At 44.7% G+C, this 13,468-nt stretch overlaps 1 protein-coding gene across 3 annotated transcripts in view; it reads left to right on the top strand.

The window, feature by feature from the left end:
* The window catches only part of srp72 (signal recognition particle 72), a 134,462-nt gene that overhangs the window by 6,447 nt on the left and 114,547 nt on the right, over positions 1-13,468 (top strand). For all 3 annotated transcript variants that reach the window (XR_011885306.1, XM_072252140.1, XM_072252142.1), the window contains exons 2-3: positions 2,652-2,772; positions 5,945-6,068. Coding sequence is in view for 2 of the 3 variants with exons in the window: in XM_072252140.1 (XP_072108241.1) it covers positions 2,652-2,772; positions 5,945-6,068 (245 nt within the window). In the remaining variant the exon portion in view is untranslated. The remainder of the gene's footprint in view (positions 1-2,651; positions 2,773-5,944; positions 6,069-13,468) is intronic.

Raw genomic sequence — 13,468 nt, 5'->3', positions numbered from 1 at the left:
TGGATGCAGGAAAGAAGCACAGATGGTAGTTTGCCTCCCAGGTTCCGGGGTCTGGGATGTTTCTGATTGTGTCCACAATTTCCTGAGGTGTGCAGGTGAACAGCCTGAGGTCGTGGTAGGAAAAGGGAGGAGGTCCTGAAAGGAGAATATAGGGAGTTAGGAAGGAAGTTGAGAAGCAGGACCACAAGGGTAGTAATCTCGGGATTACTGCCTGTGCCACGTGACAGTGAGAATAGAAACAGAATGAGGCGGAGGATAAATGCGTGGCTGAGGGATTGGAGCAGGGGCAGGGATTCAGATTTCTGGATCATTGGGACCTCTTTTGGGGCAGGAGTGACCTGTACGAAAAGGTTGTGTTGCACTTGAATCCCAGGGGGACCCATATCGTGGCGGGGAATTTGCTAAGGCTACTGGGGAGACTTTAAACTAGAATTGCTGGGGGTTGGGAACCGAACTGAAGAGACAGAGGAATGGGCAATTGGCTCACAAATAGAGAAGGCTTGTAGTGCGAGAGGGAGGATAGGCAGGTGATAGAGAAGGGACACGCTCAGACCAATGGTTTGAGATGTGTCTGTTTTAACGCAAGAAGCATCATGAACAAAGTGGATGAGCTTAGAGCGTGGATCAGCACTTGGAGATATGATGTTGTGGCCATTACAGAGACTTGGAGGGCTCAGGGGCCAGAATGGTTACTTAGAGTGCCAGGCTTTAGATGTTTCAGAAAGGACAGGGAGGGAAGCAAAAGAGGTGGGGGTGTGGCACTGTTGATCAGAGATAGTGTCACGGCTGCAGAAAAGGAGGAAGTCATGGAGGGGTTGTCTCCTGAGTCTCTGTGGGTGCAAGTTAGGCACAGAAAGGGGTCAATAACTCTACTGGGTGTTTTTTATAGACCATCCAATCGTAACAGGGACATCGAAGAGCAGAGAGGAAGATAGATTCTGGAATGGTGCAATAATAACAGGGTTGTCGTGATGGGAGGTTTTAATTTCCCCAATATTGATTGGCAGCTCCTTAGAGCAAGAGATTTAGATGGGGTGAAGTTTGAAAGCGTTTAGTTGGAGTAAGGGGAAATGTGAAGCTATCAGGCAGGGACTTGGAAGCGTAAATTGGGAACAGATGTTCTCAGGGAAATATACAGCAGAAATGTCGCAAATGTTTCGGGGATATTTGCGTAGCATTCTGCATAGGTATATTTCAATGAGATGGAAAGAATGGTGGAGGACATAGCAGAGATACTTAATGAATATTTTACTTCGGTCTTCACTACGGAAAAGGATCTTGGCGATTGTCGGGATGACTTACAGTTGACTGAAAAGCTTCAGCATATAGACATTAAGAAAGAGGATGTGTTGGAGCTTTTGGAAAGCATCAAGTTTGATAAGTCGCTGGGACCGGATGAAATGTACCCCAGGCTACTGTGGGAGGCGAGGGAGGAGATTGCTGAGCCTCTGGCGATGATCTTTGCATCATCAATGGCGACAAGAGAGGTTCCGGGGGATTGGAGGGTTGTGGATTACATCATTAAGCTCAGTTTACATCATTAAGTTCACTGATGTGATACAGTGGTTGGCCTCATTGGCAACAATGGTAAGTCAGCTCACAGAGAGGAGGTAGAGAGGTTTGTCAAATGGTGTGAGGACAACAACCCGAGTCTCAATGTGGACAAGACAGAAGAGGTGATTGAGGATTTCAGGAAGGCACGGGTCGTCCACCCTTCATTGCATATTAATGGCTCTGCCATGGAGAGAGTGAAGAGTACAAAGTTCCTTGATGTGCACATGACAGGTGATTTAACCTGGACCCACAACACTTCCTCAGCAGTCAAGAAAGCACAGCAGCGTCTACACTTCCTGAGAAGGCTGAGGTGTGCAAGGTTCACCACCTCTATTCTAAAAACTTTCTGCAGGATCACCATCAAGAAAGTCCCGTCTGTCTGCATCACTGTGTGGTACAGAAGCTGCAAGACCTACAGAGGATAGTAAAAACGTGAGAGGATCACCAGGGTCTTCCTACGGTTTGTGACATTTACATTCTAGACGAAAGGCCAGAAGCACTGTTGAGGATCCCCACCACGCATATCACAATCTCTTTGACCCATCACCATCTGGAAGCGGTTCAAGAGCGTCAGGACTGGGACTGCCAGACTGGGTAACAGCTTCTTCCCTCAGGCTGTGAGACTAATGAATACCCTGCCACCACCGAGGTCTCATCACTCGGACAGTCAGCTGTTTACTGTTTACCTGTGCTGTGCTTTTCTACTTGTATTTTAATTATATTTTTTAACTTGTTTATAGCTTGTATTATGTGTTGTGTGGGTGCACGGTGGTTCAGAGGAATGCTGTTACTTCGGTTGAAAATATGTCCAGTCAGATGACAACAAACTGAACTTGTTGAGTGTAACAGAGATATATTGGCTAAAGTTGGCAAGAATATTACATTCTGCAGAGACTGTGTAGATGGATTCATTGGAACCTACAATTGTCCATCGAGGAGATAAATGACAAATTTTAATTTTAGCAAAGTTAGGGGTGTATAGTTTTAACTACCATAGCATTTTGAAATAGCTGTAAATTAGTTTGTTTTTTTTCTGTTCACACATCGGTATAATGGTAAATTTATTACTGCTAATTAAAGTGTAATTTTAATTGTAGTACTGCAAGATGACAAGGATGATGTCACTGCGCTGCATTGTAAAGTCGTCTGTCTGGTGCACAATGGAAATTTCAAAGAAGCACTGAATATAATTCACACTCACACCAAGGTGCTTTCCAGGTAAGATGCAGATACCTTGAAATGCAAATTCAAAACTCCACAGCATTTAGAGTCAGAGTCATAGAGCTCTACAGAACCGAAACAGGCCTTTTGGCCCATCTTATCCATGCCGACTGTTAATCTGCCAAACCCACTGACTACACCCTTACCGATGATACAAAGATAGGTGGAGGAGCAGATAGTGTTGAGGAAACAGAGAGCCTGCAGAGAGACTTAGATAGTTTAGGGGAATGGGCAAAGAAGCGGCAAATGAAATACAATGTTGGAAAGTGTATGGTCATGCACTTTGGTGGAAGAAATAAATGGGCAGATTATTATTTAGATAGGGAGAAAATTCAAAATGTAGAGATGACTTGGGAGTCCTTGTGCATGATACCCTAAAGGTTAACCTCTTGGTTGAGTTGGTTGTGAAGTTGATAAGTACAATGTTGGCATTCGTTTCTAGAAGTATAGAATATAAGAGCAGGGATGTGATGTTGAGGCTCTATAAGGCACTCGTGAGACCACACTTGGCGTATTGTGTGCAGTTTTGGGCTCCTTATTTTAAAAAGGATATACTGATATTGGAGAGGATTCAGAGAAGATTCACAAGAATGATTCCAGGAATGAAAGGGTTGCCATATGAGGAATGTGTGGCAGTTCTTGGACTGAATTCCCTAGAGTTCAGGAGAATGAGGGGGGATCTCATAGAAACATTCCGAATATTAAAAGGCCTGAACAGGTTAAATATGGCAAAGTTATTTCCCATGGTAGGGGAGTCTAGGACAAGAGGGCACAATTTCAGGATTGAAGGAAGTCCATTTAGAACAGAGATGAAGAACCGTAGAAGACTACATCACAGAAAACAGGCCATCCGGCCCTTCTAGTCTGTGTCAAAACTTTATTCCGCTAGTCCCATTGATCTGCATCCAGGCCATAACCCTCCAGACCCCTCCCATCCATGTACCTATCCAATTTATTCTTAAAACTTAAGAGTGAGCCTGCATTTACCACACCAGATGGCAGCCCGTTCCACACTCCCACCACTCTCTGACTGAAGAAGTTCCCCCTAATGTTCCCCCTAAACCTTTCCCCTTTCACCCTAAAGCCAGGAGAAATTACTCTAGTCAGAGAGTAGTCAATCTGTGGAATTTGTTGCCACGAGTGGCTGTGGAGGCCAAGTCATTGGGTGTATTTAAGGCAGAGATAGATAGGTTCTTGATTAGCCAGGGCATCAAAGGGTATGGGGAGAAGGCAGGGGAGTGGGGATGACTGGATGAATTGGATCAGCCCATGATTGAATAGTGGAGCAGACTTGATGGGCCGAATGACCCACCTCTGCTCCTATATCTTATGGTCTTATTGATGCAAAGGACACATTTTACTGCGTGTTTTGATCGTTTAGTGTACTATACATGTAACAAATAAAGCTAATCTTTTATAATCTTTATCTTGAGTTTTGAGCACCTCTTAAAGTACATTTCATGCTATTCAAGAATGCTTGATATGTACTTTGAATTTCATTATTTTTGGTCTTGATGAGTATGCACCTAAGTATTTTGAACACTTTTGGTGTCTGTTCCTAAAAAATATGTACTTGCCAGAGTGAGTGCAGCTCCCCACTGTTCAAACAAACTCCTCACAGTAGGCTGGTCCATTAAAACTTGAAAAATGATTTGTCTTCAACAGGTTAGTTGCCAGGTAAGTGTTTCCGATGACTGAGGGATTGGCAGCCAGGGTTCAGAAAAAAGGAGTTGATGGTTTAGAACTGCACTGAGGAGAAATTTCATTTTTCAGAGGGTAAGGAGTCTTTGGAATGCTTTATCCCGGAGAACTGGAGAGGCTCAGTCATCAAGGGCATTCACATTGGTAATGAATATGCTTTTGGAAATTGAGGGAATAGAGGAATATGAAGAAATAAAGGAAAAAGTCATGGAAGTGGGAGGTCATCTGTGAACCTCATGAATAGCAGAACAGGCTGAGGGCTGAAATGGTTAACTCCTGCTTCGAATGAAATGCTATAATGTAGAAGTGGGATTAACTTGAGGTTTGAGCGATTTAAACGCTGGGCCAGATTGAAGAGGTCAGGGTGTCAAGGTAGAGGTGAGGGACAGGCCAGTTCATCTCGTCTGTGAGCTGAACTGAGGCCATGGCCTGGAACTAGTGGGCTTCTGAGTGGACTGCGGTGATGCCTGGCTTGGAGTCTGTGACTTACTTTCATGAACTTCAGTCCTGAATGCAGTTTGCTAACTTTTATTTGCACCAGTGGTCCCCAACCACCGGGCTGCAAAGCATGTGCTACCGGGCTGCGAGGAAACGATATGATTTGGCGATATGAAATGATACGAGTCAGCTGCAGCTTTCCTCATTCCCTGTCACGCACTGTTGAACTTGAAATAACCTACCAAATCATACCAAGTAACACTTAAAACCTAAAATAACACTAACATACAGTAAAGGCAGGAATGATATGATAAGTACACAGCCTATATAAAGTAGAAATAATATATGTACTGTGTAGTTTCACTGAACAGGGTCGGGAAGATTAAGCCAAAACCCATTTATAAAAAAAAAGGCACGTACACGCATGCGCATGTCACGCATGTTGCCACAGGTGCCTGTGCAAGGCTTCATGGTCATGGTAGTCTTTCTCGGGGTAAACACATGTGTCCCGTATTTGACTGCTACTTTTTTCCTTATTTGGGGGTGAGAAAGTTGGCAACCCTACTTGAACACCCCACCCCCCCGCCTGTCGGCTGGTCCGCAAGAATATTGTCAATATTAAACTGGTCTGCGGTGCAACAAAGGTTGGGGACCCCTGGTTTGCACGATTTGGTTTTTTCCCTCTGCACATTCTGTCGTCTTTTGTTTGAATGGATTCTGTTGGGTTTCTTTGATTAGTGGCTGCGCCTATGGAGATGAATCTCAAGGTTGTGTAACGTGCACATATTTTGATAATAATAAATGTACTTTGAACTAAAAGGTCTTCTGCAGCTGTTCTGGTTGTTATGGGGCAAATTGCTGTCTCCTGTCCTTAGTTACTGCAGCCAGGGCATCCTACATGTATTTCAGCAGATTTAGAAATTATGGTTGAGAGATATGGAAATTCTAAATGTGAAAATAATAGTTCAAGATAAACATATAGCACTGAGCCCATCAAAATTAACCTTGGTTATCTCCTCTTGCTCTTTAGTGATGTAATTGCCTTTGAGAAGGCTTACTGTGAATACAGACTGAATCGGATCGAAACGGCATTGAAGACCATCGAAAGTGTTGAGCAAAGGACCAACAAGTTAAAGGAGCTTTATGCACAAGTGGTATCTAAATATATTTTTCCATGTTGACAGTGAAATTACTGTTGTCCCTGTACAATATGTGTGACTGACACTGCTACTAAAAATCAATATTAGGGTCATAGAAAACTGCAGCACAGAAGTAGAGCTTCGGCCCATCTAGACCACGCTGAATCATTTAAACTGCCCAGTCCCACTGACTTGCGCCTGGACCATAGCCCTGCATACCCCTGCCATCCACGTAGTTATCCAAACTTAAACGATGGAATCAAAATTGCATCCACTGCTTGCACTGGCAGCTCATTCCACACTCTCACCACCCTCTGAGTGAAGGAGTTTCCCCTCATATTTCCCTTTCAATGTTAACCCATGACTTATAGTTGTGGTCTCACCCAACCTCAGTGGAAAAAGCCTGCTTGCATTTACCCTTTCTATACCCCTCATAATTTTGCATTCCTCTTTTAAATCTCCCCTCAATATTCTATGTTCTAGTTCTAGAGAATACAGTTCTAAACTGTTCATTCTTCCCTTATAACTCAAGTCTTCCAGACCTGCCAACATCCTCTTAAATTTTCTCTGTACTCTTTCAAACTTATTTACATCTTTCCTGTAGGTGGGTGACCAAAACTGCACACGATACTCCAAATTAAGCCTCACAAGTCTGACAACAAGTCTGATAATTAAGTCTGACAACTTCAAAATAACATCCCGTTTACACAAAATGCTGGAGGAACTCAGCAGGCCAGTGTATGATGCTGCCTGGCCTGCTGAATTCCTCCTGCAATTTGTGCATATTACTTTGATTTCCAGCAATGGCAATTTTTCTCTTGTTTGTGATAACGTCCCATCTCCTGCACTCAGTATTTTGATTTCTGAAGGCCATTGTGCCAAAAGCTTTCTTTATGACCTATCTACTTGTGACAGCAATTTCAATGAATTCTGGACCTGTATTCCCCGAGCCCTTTGCTTCCCCACACTCCTCACTGCTCTACTACTTTTTGTTTAAATACAGCATCCAAATCAACAGCAACACATACAAAATGCTGGAGGAACATCATCAAGTTGACAGAGAGTTAGGGTGGAAGATTAGACAGTTGTTGCCTTTGAAAAGTCATTTTGGTTTTTGAATTTAAATTAAGCGAGAAATTGAAGTAAATTAGACCCAGGGCCATTGTTTTCATGAAGGCCTTTGTAGGTGTCCAATTTGATACTGATTTGATCATTACATTTTTTCCCCATTTAGTATGCACGTTCGATTGTGGGACTGAGGGTGCTGTTTCAATCAGATCCAAAGGAGGCTATGTAGGAGGGAAGGATTAGATCGATCATGGAGTGGGTTTATTTTGGTTGATGAAAATATCATGGACCAAGGCCCTGTGCTATTCTATGTTCTAAGCTGGAGCTCTTTTCTCTAGAGTGGTGGAGGCTGAGAGATTTGATAGAAGTTTATAATAGAGGTGTAGATAGAATAAATAGTATCTTTTTTCCCCAGGATTGAAATGTCTAGTAGTAGAGGGCATGCACTTAAGGTGAGGGGGGCAAGTACAAAGATATACAAGCCAAGATTTTTTTTACACAGAAAGTGGTGGGGGCTAGAATGCGTTGCCAAGCCTCTTGGCATAGCACAGGAATGCTATCAATTACTCCAAGTTAATCTAATCGCTCCTGCAGAGAATTGAGCACATGGTCAATGTGCAGGGGAAGAGGGATTAGATTAATTTGGAGTAATTGAGCCATTGCTTTAAGTAGCTCAGATTAAAAATGGATCCAGTGCTTTCACAGCGTGTATGATGAATAAACTGCTGGGTTTCCGGCCAGGTACAAGTGTCAATTGTAACTGACATTTCGATGACAAACTCCGTCATCTTCATCAGGGATGATGCCTGGGCATGTCTAGTGTGGTGCTATTTTTTAGATTAGATTATGAGGACACTCAGTCCTCGTTTATTGTCATTTAGAAATGCATGCATTAAAAAATGATACAATGTTCCTCCAGAAAGATATCACAGAAACACAGGACAAACCAAGACTAAGACTGACAAAACCACATAATTATAACATATAGTTACAACAGTGCAAAGCAATACCGTAATTTGATAAAGAGCAGACCATGGGCACGGTAAAAAAAGAAGTCTCAAGTCCTGATAGCCCCATCAGCTCACGCAGACAGTAGAAGGGAGAAACTCTCCCTGCCATGAACTTCCAGGCGCTGCAAACTTGCCGATTCATTGGAAGCACCCGACCGCAGCCGACTCTTGAGTCCGTCCGAAAACTTCGAGACTCCGACCAGCCCTCCGACACCGAGCACCATCTCTGCTGAGCGCTTTGACCCCACCCCGGCCGCCGAGCAACAAGCAAAGCCGAGGACTCGGGGATTTCCCTCCGGAGATTCTGGACCACAGAGTAGCAGTGGCAGCGACGCAGGCATTTCAGAAGTTTCACCTGATGTTCCTCCGTGCTCTCACGTCCGTCTCCATCAAGTCAGGATTGAGCACGGCACTCCACTTGACAGATAACAGACATCACCACCGGAGTGGCTGCTACGAGCTGCATCATGCCGCCATCTTCTCCTCCCATTTATTTCCCTGTAGTCTGTCTCTCCTGATTGGTTAGTCCTCATCCAATCAGTTTTCTGCTCTCCCACCTTACTTACAGTGGAATTTCAGTTCTTACTTGGGGCGAGACCTTCATCTTTGTTAAAATTTTTCTCCTCTAGTTTTACTTCAATGGCTTCCTTTACCAGGCAGTCCGAAAAGCCATTAGCACAGCACAATAGTCTTACGCCCCAGGGTCAGTACCACCAAGACTTACCAGGCTCCCTAAGATACATAAGGAGGGTTCCACCCTGAGGCCTATCGTCAGTGGCAGAGATTCTCCGGCTTACCACCTCCCTAAGCGTTTAACAACCATGCGGCTCCCCTTTGTTGGTGGCTGTGAGCGTCGCATCAAGAAGTCGACGGACTTCGTTAAAATGATAACCAACATCCGTCTGAACCTGGAGGACATAATGGTCAGTTTCAACATGGTGTCCCTGTTCACGAGACTTCTCATGAAGGACAGCTTGGTCCTCCTGTGGTCACAGTTTGATACGGGTACCATTGACCTTTTGGATACACTCTTTCTTCAACGTACTTCCTCTATAAGGGTAACTACTATCAACAGATAGACGGATTGGCCATGGGATTGTTCTTGTTGCCAGCTGTTGCCAATTTCTACATGGAGGACTTTGAGGAGAGGGCTCTGAGTTCATCGCCCTTACACCCCAAATGCTTCTTCAGATACCTCGATGTCATGTGACCTTTGTAGTGTGGCCTCATGGACTCCAGGCACTCCAACAGTTCCTTGACCATCTGAACAGAATACATCCAAACATTCAAGTTACAATGGAGATGCAGAAGAATGGTTGCTTCCCGTTCCTGGACATTCTAATACGATGAAAACCAGATGCTAGCCTAGGACATGGTGTCTATCAGAAACCTACCTGCACGGATTTAAATCTCAACAATAACAGCCACCATCATGCTTCCCAATGTGGAGCAGTTCTTTCTACTTCGATTACCCGTGTGAAAACTTTCAGACCAGGAGCGTCTACTCAAGAAAATAAGATGATTATGCATGACGTTCCCCCAGAATGTCTACTGGGTGAAGGAAATCAATTGGGCTGGCAGAAAACCCGGGAAGCCTAACAATGAGGAGGACCCAGTCTTCCCGATATTTCCTTGGTTTCTGGAAGGATTGCCAGAATCCTGAAGAAACAATGGATTAACCTACTAACCTTAATGTTACATTCATCCCATTCTCCTTGTATTTTTTTAACTTCCTGTGTTGAAACTGATTCTTTTGGTGCTACGTGTCAATGATTTGTATGATGGAGTTGATGACTGTTGCAAAGTTTGCAGACAAAACGAAGGTAGTTGGAGGGGCAGGTAGTTTTGAGTAATTAGACAGGCAAGACAGCGTCTAGACTTCACCAGGAGTTTGAAGAGATTTGGTATATCAACAAATACACTCAAAAACTTCTATAGTTGTACCATGGAGAGCATTCTGACAGGCTGCATCACTGTCTGGAATGGGGGGCGGGGTGTGGCTACTGCACAGGCCTGAAAGAAGCTGCAGGGGGTTGTAAATTGAGTCAGATCCATCTTGGGTACTAGCCTACAAAATACCCATGATATCTTCAAGGAGCGGTGTCTCAGAAAGGCAGCGACAATTATTAAGGACCTCCAGCACCCAGGGCATGCCCTTTTCTCACTGTTACCATCAGGTAGGAGATACAGAAGCCTGAAGGCACACACTCAGCGATTCAGGAACAGCTTCTTCCCCTCTGCCATTCGATTCCTAAATGGGCATTGAACCCTTGGACACTACCCCACCTTTTTAATATATAAAATTTCTGCTTTTTACAAGATTTTTAATCTATTCAATATAGGTATACTGTTATTTATTTATTTTTCTTCTATGTTATGTATTGCATCAAACTGCTGTTGCTAAGTTAACAAATTTCATGACACATGCCAGTGATAATAAACCTGATTTTGATTCTGAGAAGGACTAGAAGAATGGACAGTGAAGTGGCAGATGGAATACATTGTCAATAAATGTATGGTCGTGCACTTTGATAGAAGATATGAGAGGGTTAACCATTTTCTAAATAGAAAATCCAAAAATCTGAGGTGCAAAGGGATTTGGGAGTCCTTGTGCAGGATTCCCGAAAAATTAATTTTCAGGTTGAGTCTGTGGTGAAGAGGGTAAATGCAATGCTAGCATTCATTTCAAGAGGACTAGAATATAAAAGCAAGGATGTAATGTTGAGACTTTATAAAGCACTGGTGAGGCCTTACTTGGAATACTGTGAGTGGTTTTGGGCCCCTTATCTTAGAAAGGATGTGCTGAAAATGGAGAGGGTTCAAAGGGAGCTCCCAAAAATGATTCCAGGATTAAACGGCTTGTCATTTGAAGAGGACTAGAATATAAAAGCCAAGGATGTAATGTTGAGACTTTATAAAGCACTGGCAAGGCCTCTTTTGGAGTATTGTAAGCAGTTTTGGGCCCCTTATCTTAGAAAGGATGTGCTGAAAATGGAGAGGGTTCAAAGGGAGTTCCCAAAAATGATTCCAGGATTAAACAGCTTGTCATTTGAAGAGCGTTTGAGGGCTCTGGGCCTCTATTCACTGGAATTTAGAAGAATGAGGGGTGACCTTATTGAAACCTATTGAATGGTGAAGGAGCTTGGCAGAGTGGATATGGAGAGAATATTTCCTAAGGTAGGAGAGTCTAAGACCAGAGGACACAGCTCAGAATAGAAGGGCGTCCTTTTAGAACAGAGGTGAGGAAGAATTTCTTTAGCCAGAGAGTAGTGAATCTGTGGATATTTTTCTGCCAGAGGCAGCTATGGAGGCCAAGTGTTTGGTTGATAGCTTTTTGACTGGTCAGGGCACTGAGGGATAAGGGGGGATAAGACTATAAGACACAGGAGCACAATTAGGCCATTTGGCCCGTCATGTCTGCTCTGCCGTTCAATCATGGCTCATCCTTTTTTCTCCTCCTCAGCCCCACTTCCCAGCCTTCTCCCCGTAACCTTTGATGCCGTGTCCTATCAAGAACTGATCAAGCTCCACCTTAATTACACCCAGTGATCTGGCTTCCACAGCTGCCTGTGGGAATCAATTCCACAAATTCACCACCAAATTTATGCACATCTCTGTTTTAAATGGATCCCCCTCTATCCTGAGGCTGTGCCCTCTTGTCATAGACTCCCCTACCATGGGAAACATCCTTTCCACAACTAGGCCTTTCAACATTCGAAAGATTTCAGTGAGATCCGCCCCCCCACCCGCCCATCCTTCTAAATTCCCGTGAGTATAGACCCAGAGCCATCAAGCGCTCCTCATATGATAACCCATTCATTCTTCGACCCTCCTCTGAACCCTCTCCAATGCCAGGACATCTTTCTAAATAAGGAGCCCAAAATTGTACACAATACTCAGGTGAGGCCTCACCAGTGCCTTATAAAGCCTCAGCATCACATCCCTGCTCTTGTATTCTAGACCTCTTAAAATGAATGTGAACAATGCAGTTGCCTTCCTCACCATCGACTCTACCTGCAAATTAAACTTCTGAGGTTTGAACGAGGCACGACTGCACAAGCGCGTGAAGGTTGGCCAGTGAGAACAGCAGGAAGAGTTTAAAAAGAAGACAGATTTACAGAGCGGGCGACGCAGTAGAGGGAGACAGAGTAGGAAGGCTTTGGCTTCAGTGATAAAAGGTCGAGGCAAGGTAGGTTATCTGTTCAGAATACAGACAAAGTACGTGTGTGAGGCTGGTGTTCTGTGCTCGGTGTCAGATGTGGAGGTCCTGGAGACTCCCGGCCTCCCGGATGATCACATCTGCACCAGGTGCATTGAGCTACAGCTCCTTAGAGACCACGTTAGGGAGCTGGAGCTGCAACTCGATGACCTTCGTCTGGTCAGGGAGAGTGAGGAGGTGACAGAGAGGAGCTGTAGGCAGGTGGTCACTCCGGGATGCCAGGAGACTGAAAAGTGGGTAACAGTCAGGAGAGTGAAGGGCAAGAGGCAGATGCTAGAGAGTACCCCAGTGGCTGTCCCCCTTAACAATAAGTACTCCTGTTTGAGTACAGTTGGGTGAGACGGCCTACCTGGGGGAAGCAACAGTGGCCGTGCCTCTGGCACAGAGTCTGGCCCTGTGGCTCAGAAGGGTGGGGAAAGGAAGAGGATTGCAGCAGTGATAGGGGACTCTATAGTTAGGGGGTCAGACAGGCGATTCTGTGACGCAGGAAAGAAACGCAGATGGTAGTTTGTCTCCCAGGTGCCAGGGTCTGTGATGTTTCTGATCGCGTCCACGATATCTTGCAGTTGGAAGGAGAACAGCCAGAGGTCATGGTACATATCGGTACCAACGACATGGGTAGGAAAAGGGAGGAGGTCCTGAAAACGGACTACAGGGAATTAGGAAGGAAGTTGAGAAGCAGGACCTCAAAGGTAGTAATCTCAGGATTACTGCCTGTGCCATGTGACAGTGAGTATAGGAATAAAATGAGGTGGAGGATAAATGTGTGGCTGAGGGATTGGAGCAGGGGGCAGGGATTCAGATTTCTGGATCATTGGTAACTCTTCTGAAGCAGGTGTGACCTGTACAAAAAGGATGGGTTGCACTTGAATCCGAGGGGGACCAATATCCTGGCGGGGAGGTTTGCTAAAGCTACTGGGGAGAGTTTAAACTAGGATTGTTGGGGGGGTGGGAACCGAACTGAAGAGACTGGGGAAGAGGAGTTTGGCTCACAAATACAGAAAGCTTGGAGACCCTGTGAAAGGGAGGATAGGCAGGTGATAGAGAAGGGACGTGCTCTGACCGATGGTTTGAGTGGTGTCTATTTTAACGTGAGGAGTGTTACAGCGAATGAGCTT

This window comes from Mobula birostris, chromosome 3 (assembly GCF_030028105.1).
Source record: "Mobula birostris isolate sMobBir1 chromosome 3, sMobBir1.hap1, whole genome shotgun sequence".
Classification (NCBI taxonomy): Eukaryota; Metazoa; Chordata; class Chondrichthyes; order Myliobatiformes; family Myliobatidae; genus Mobula; species Mobula birostris.
Note: the sequence above shows the minus strand (reverse complement) of the source record. Positions and strands in the feature narration are given on the sequence as shown.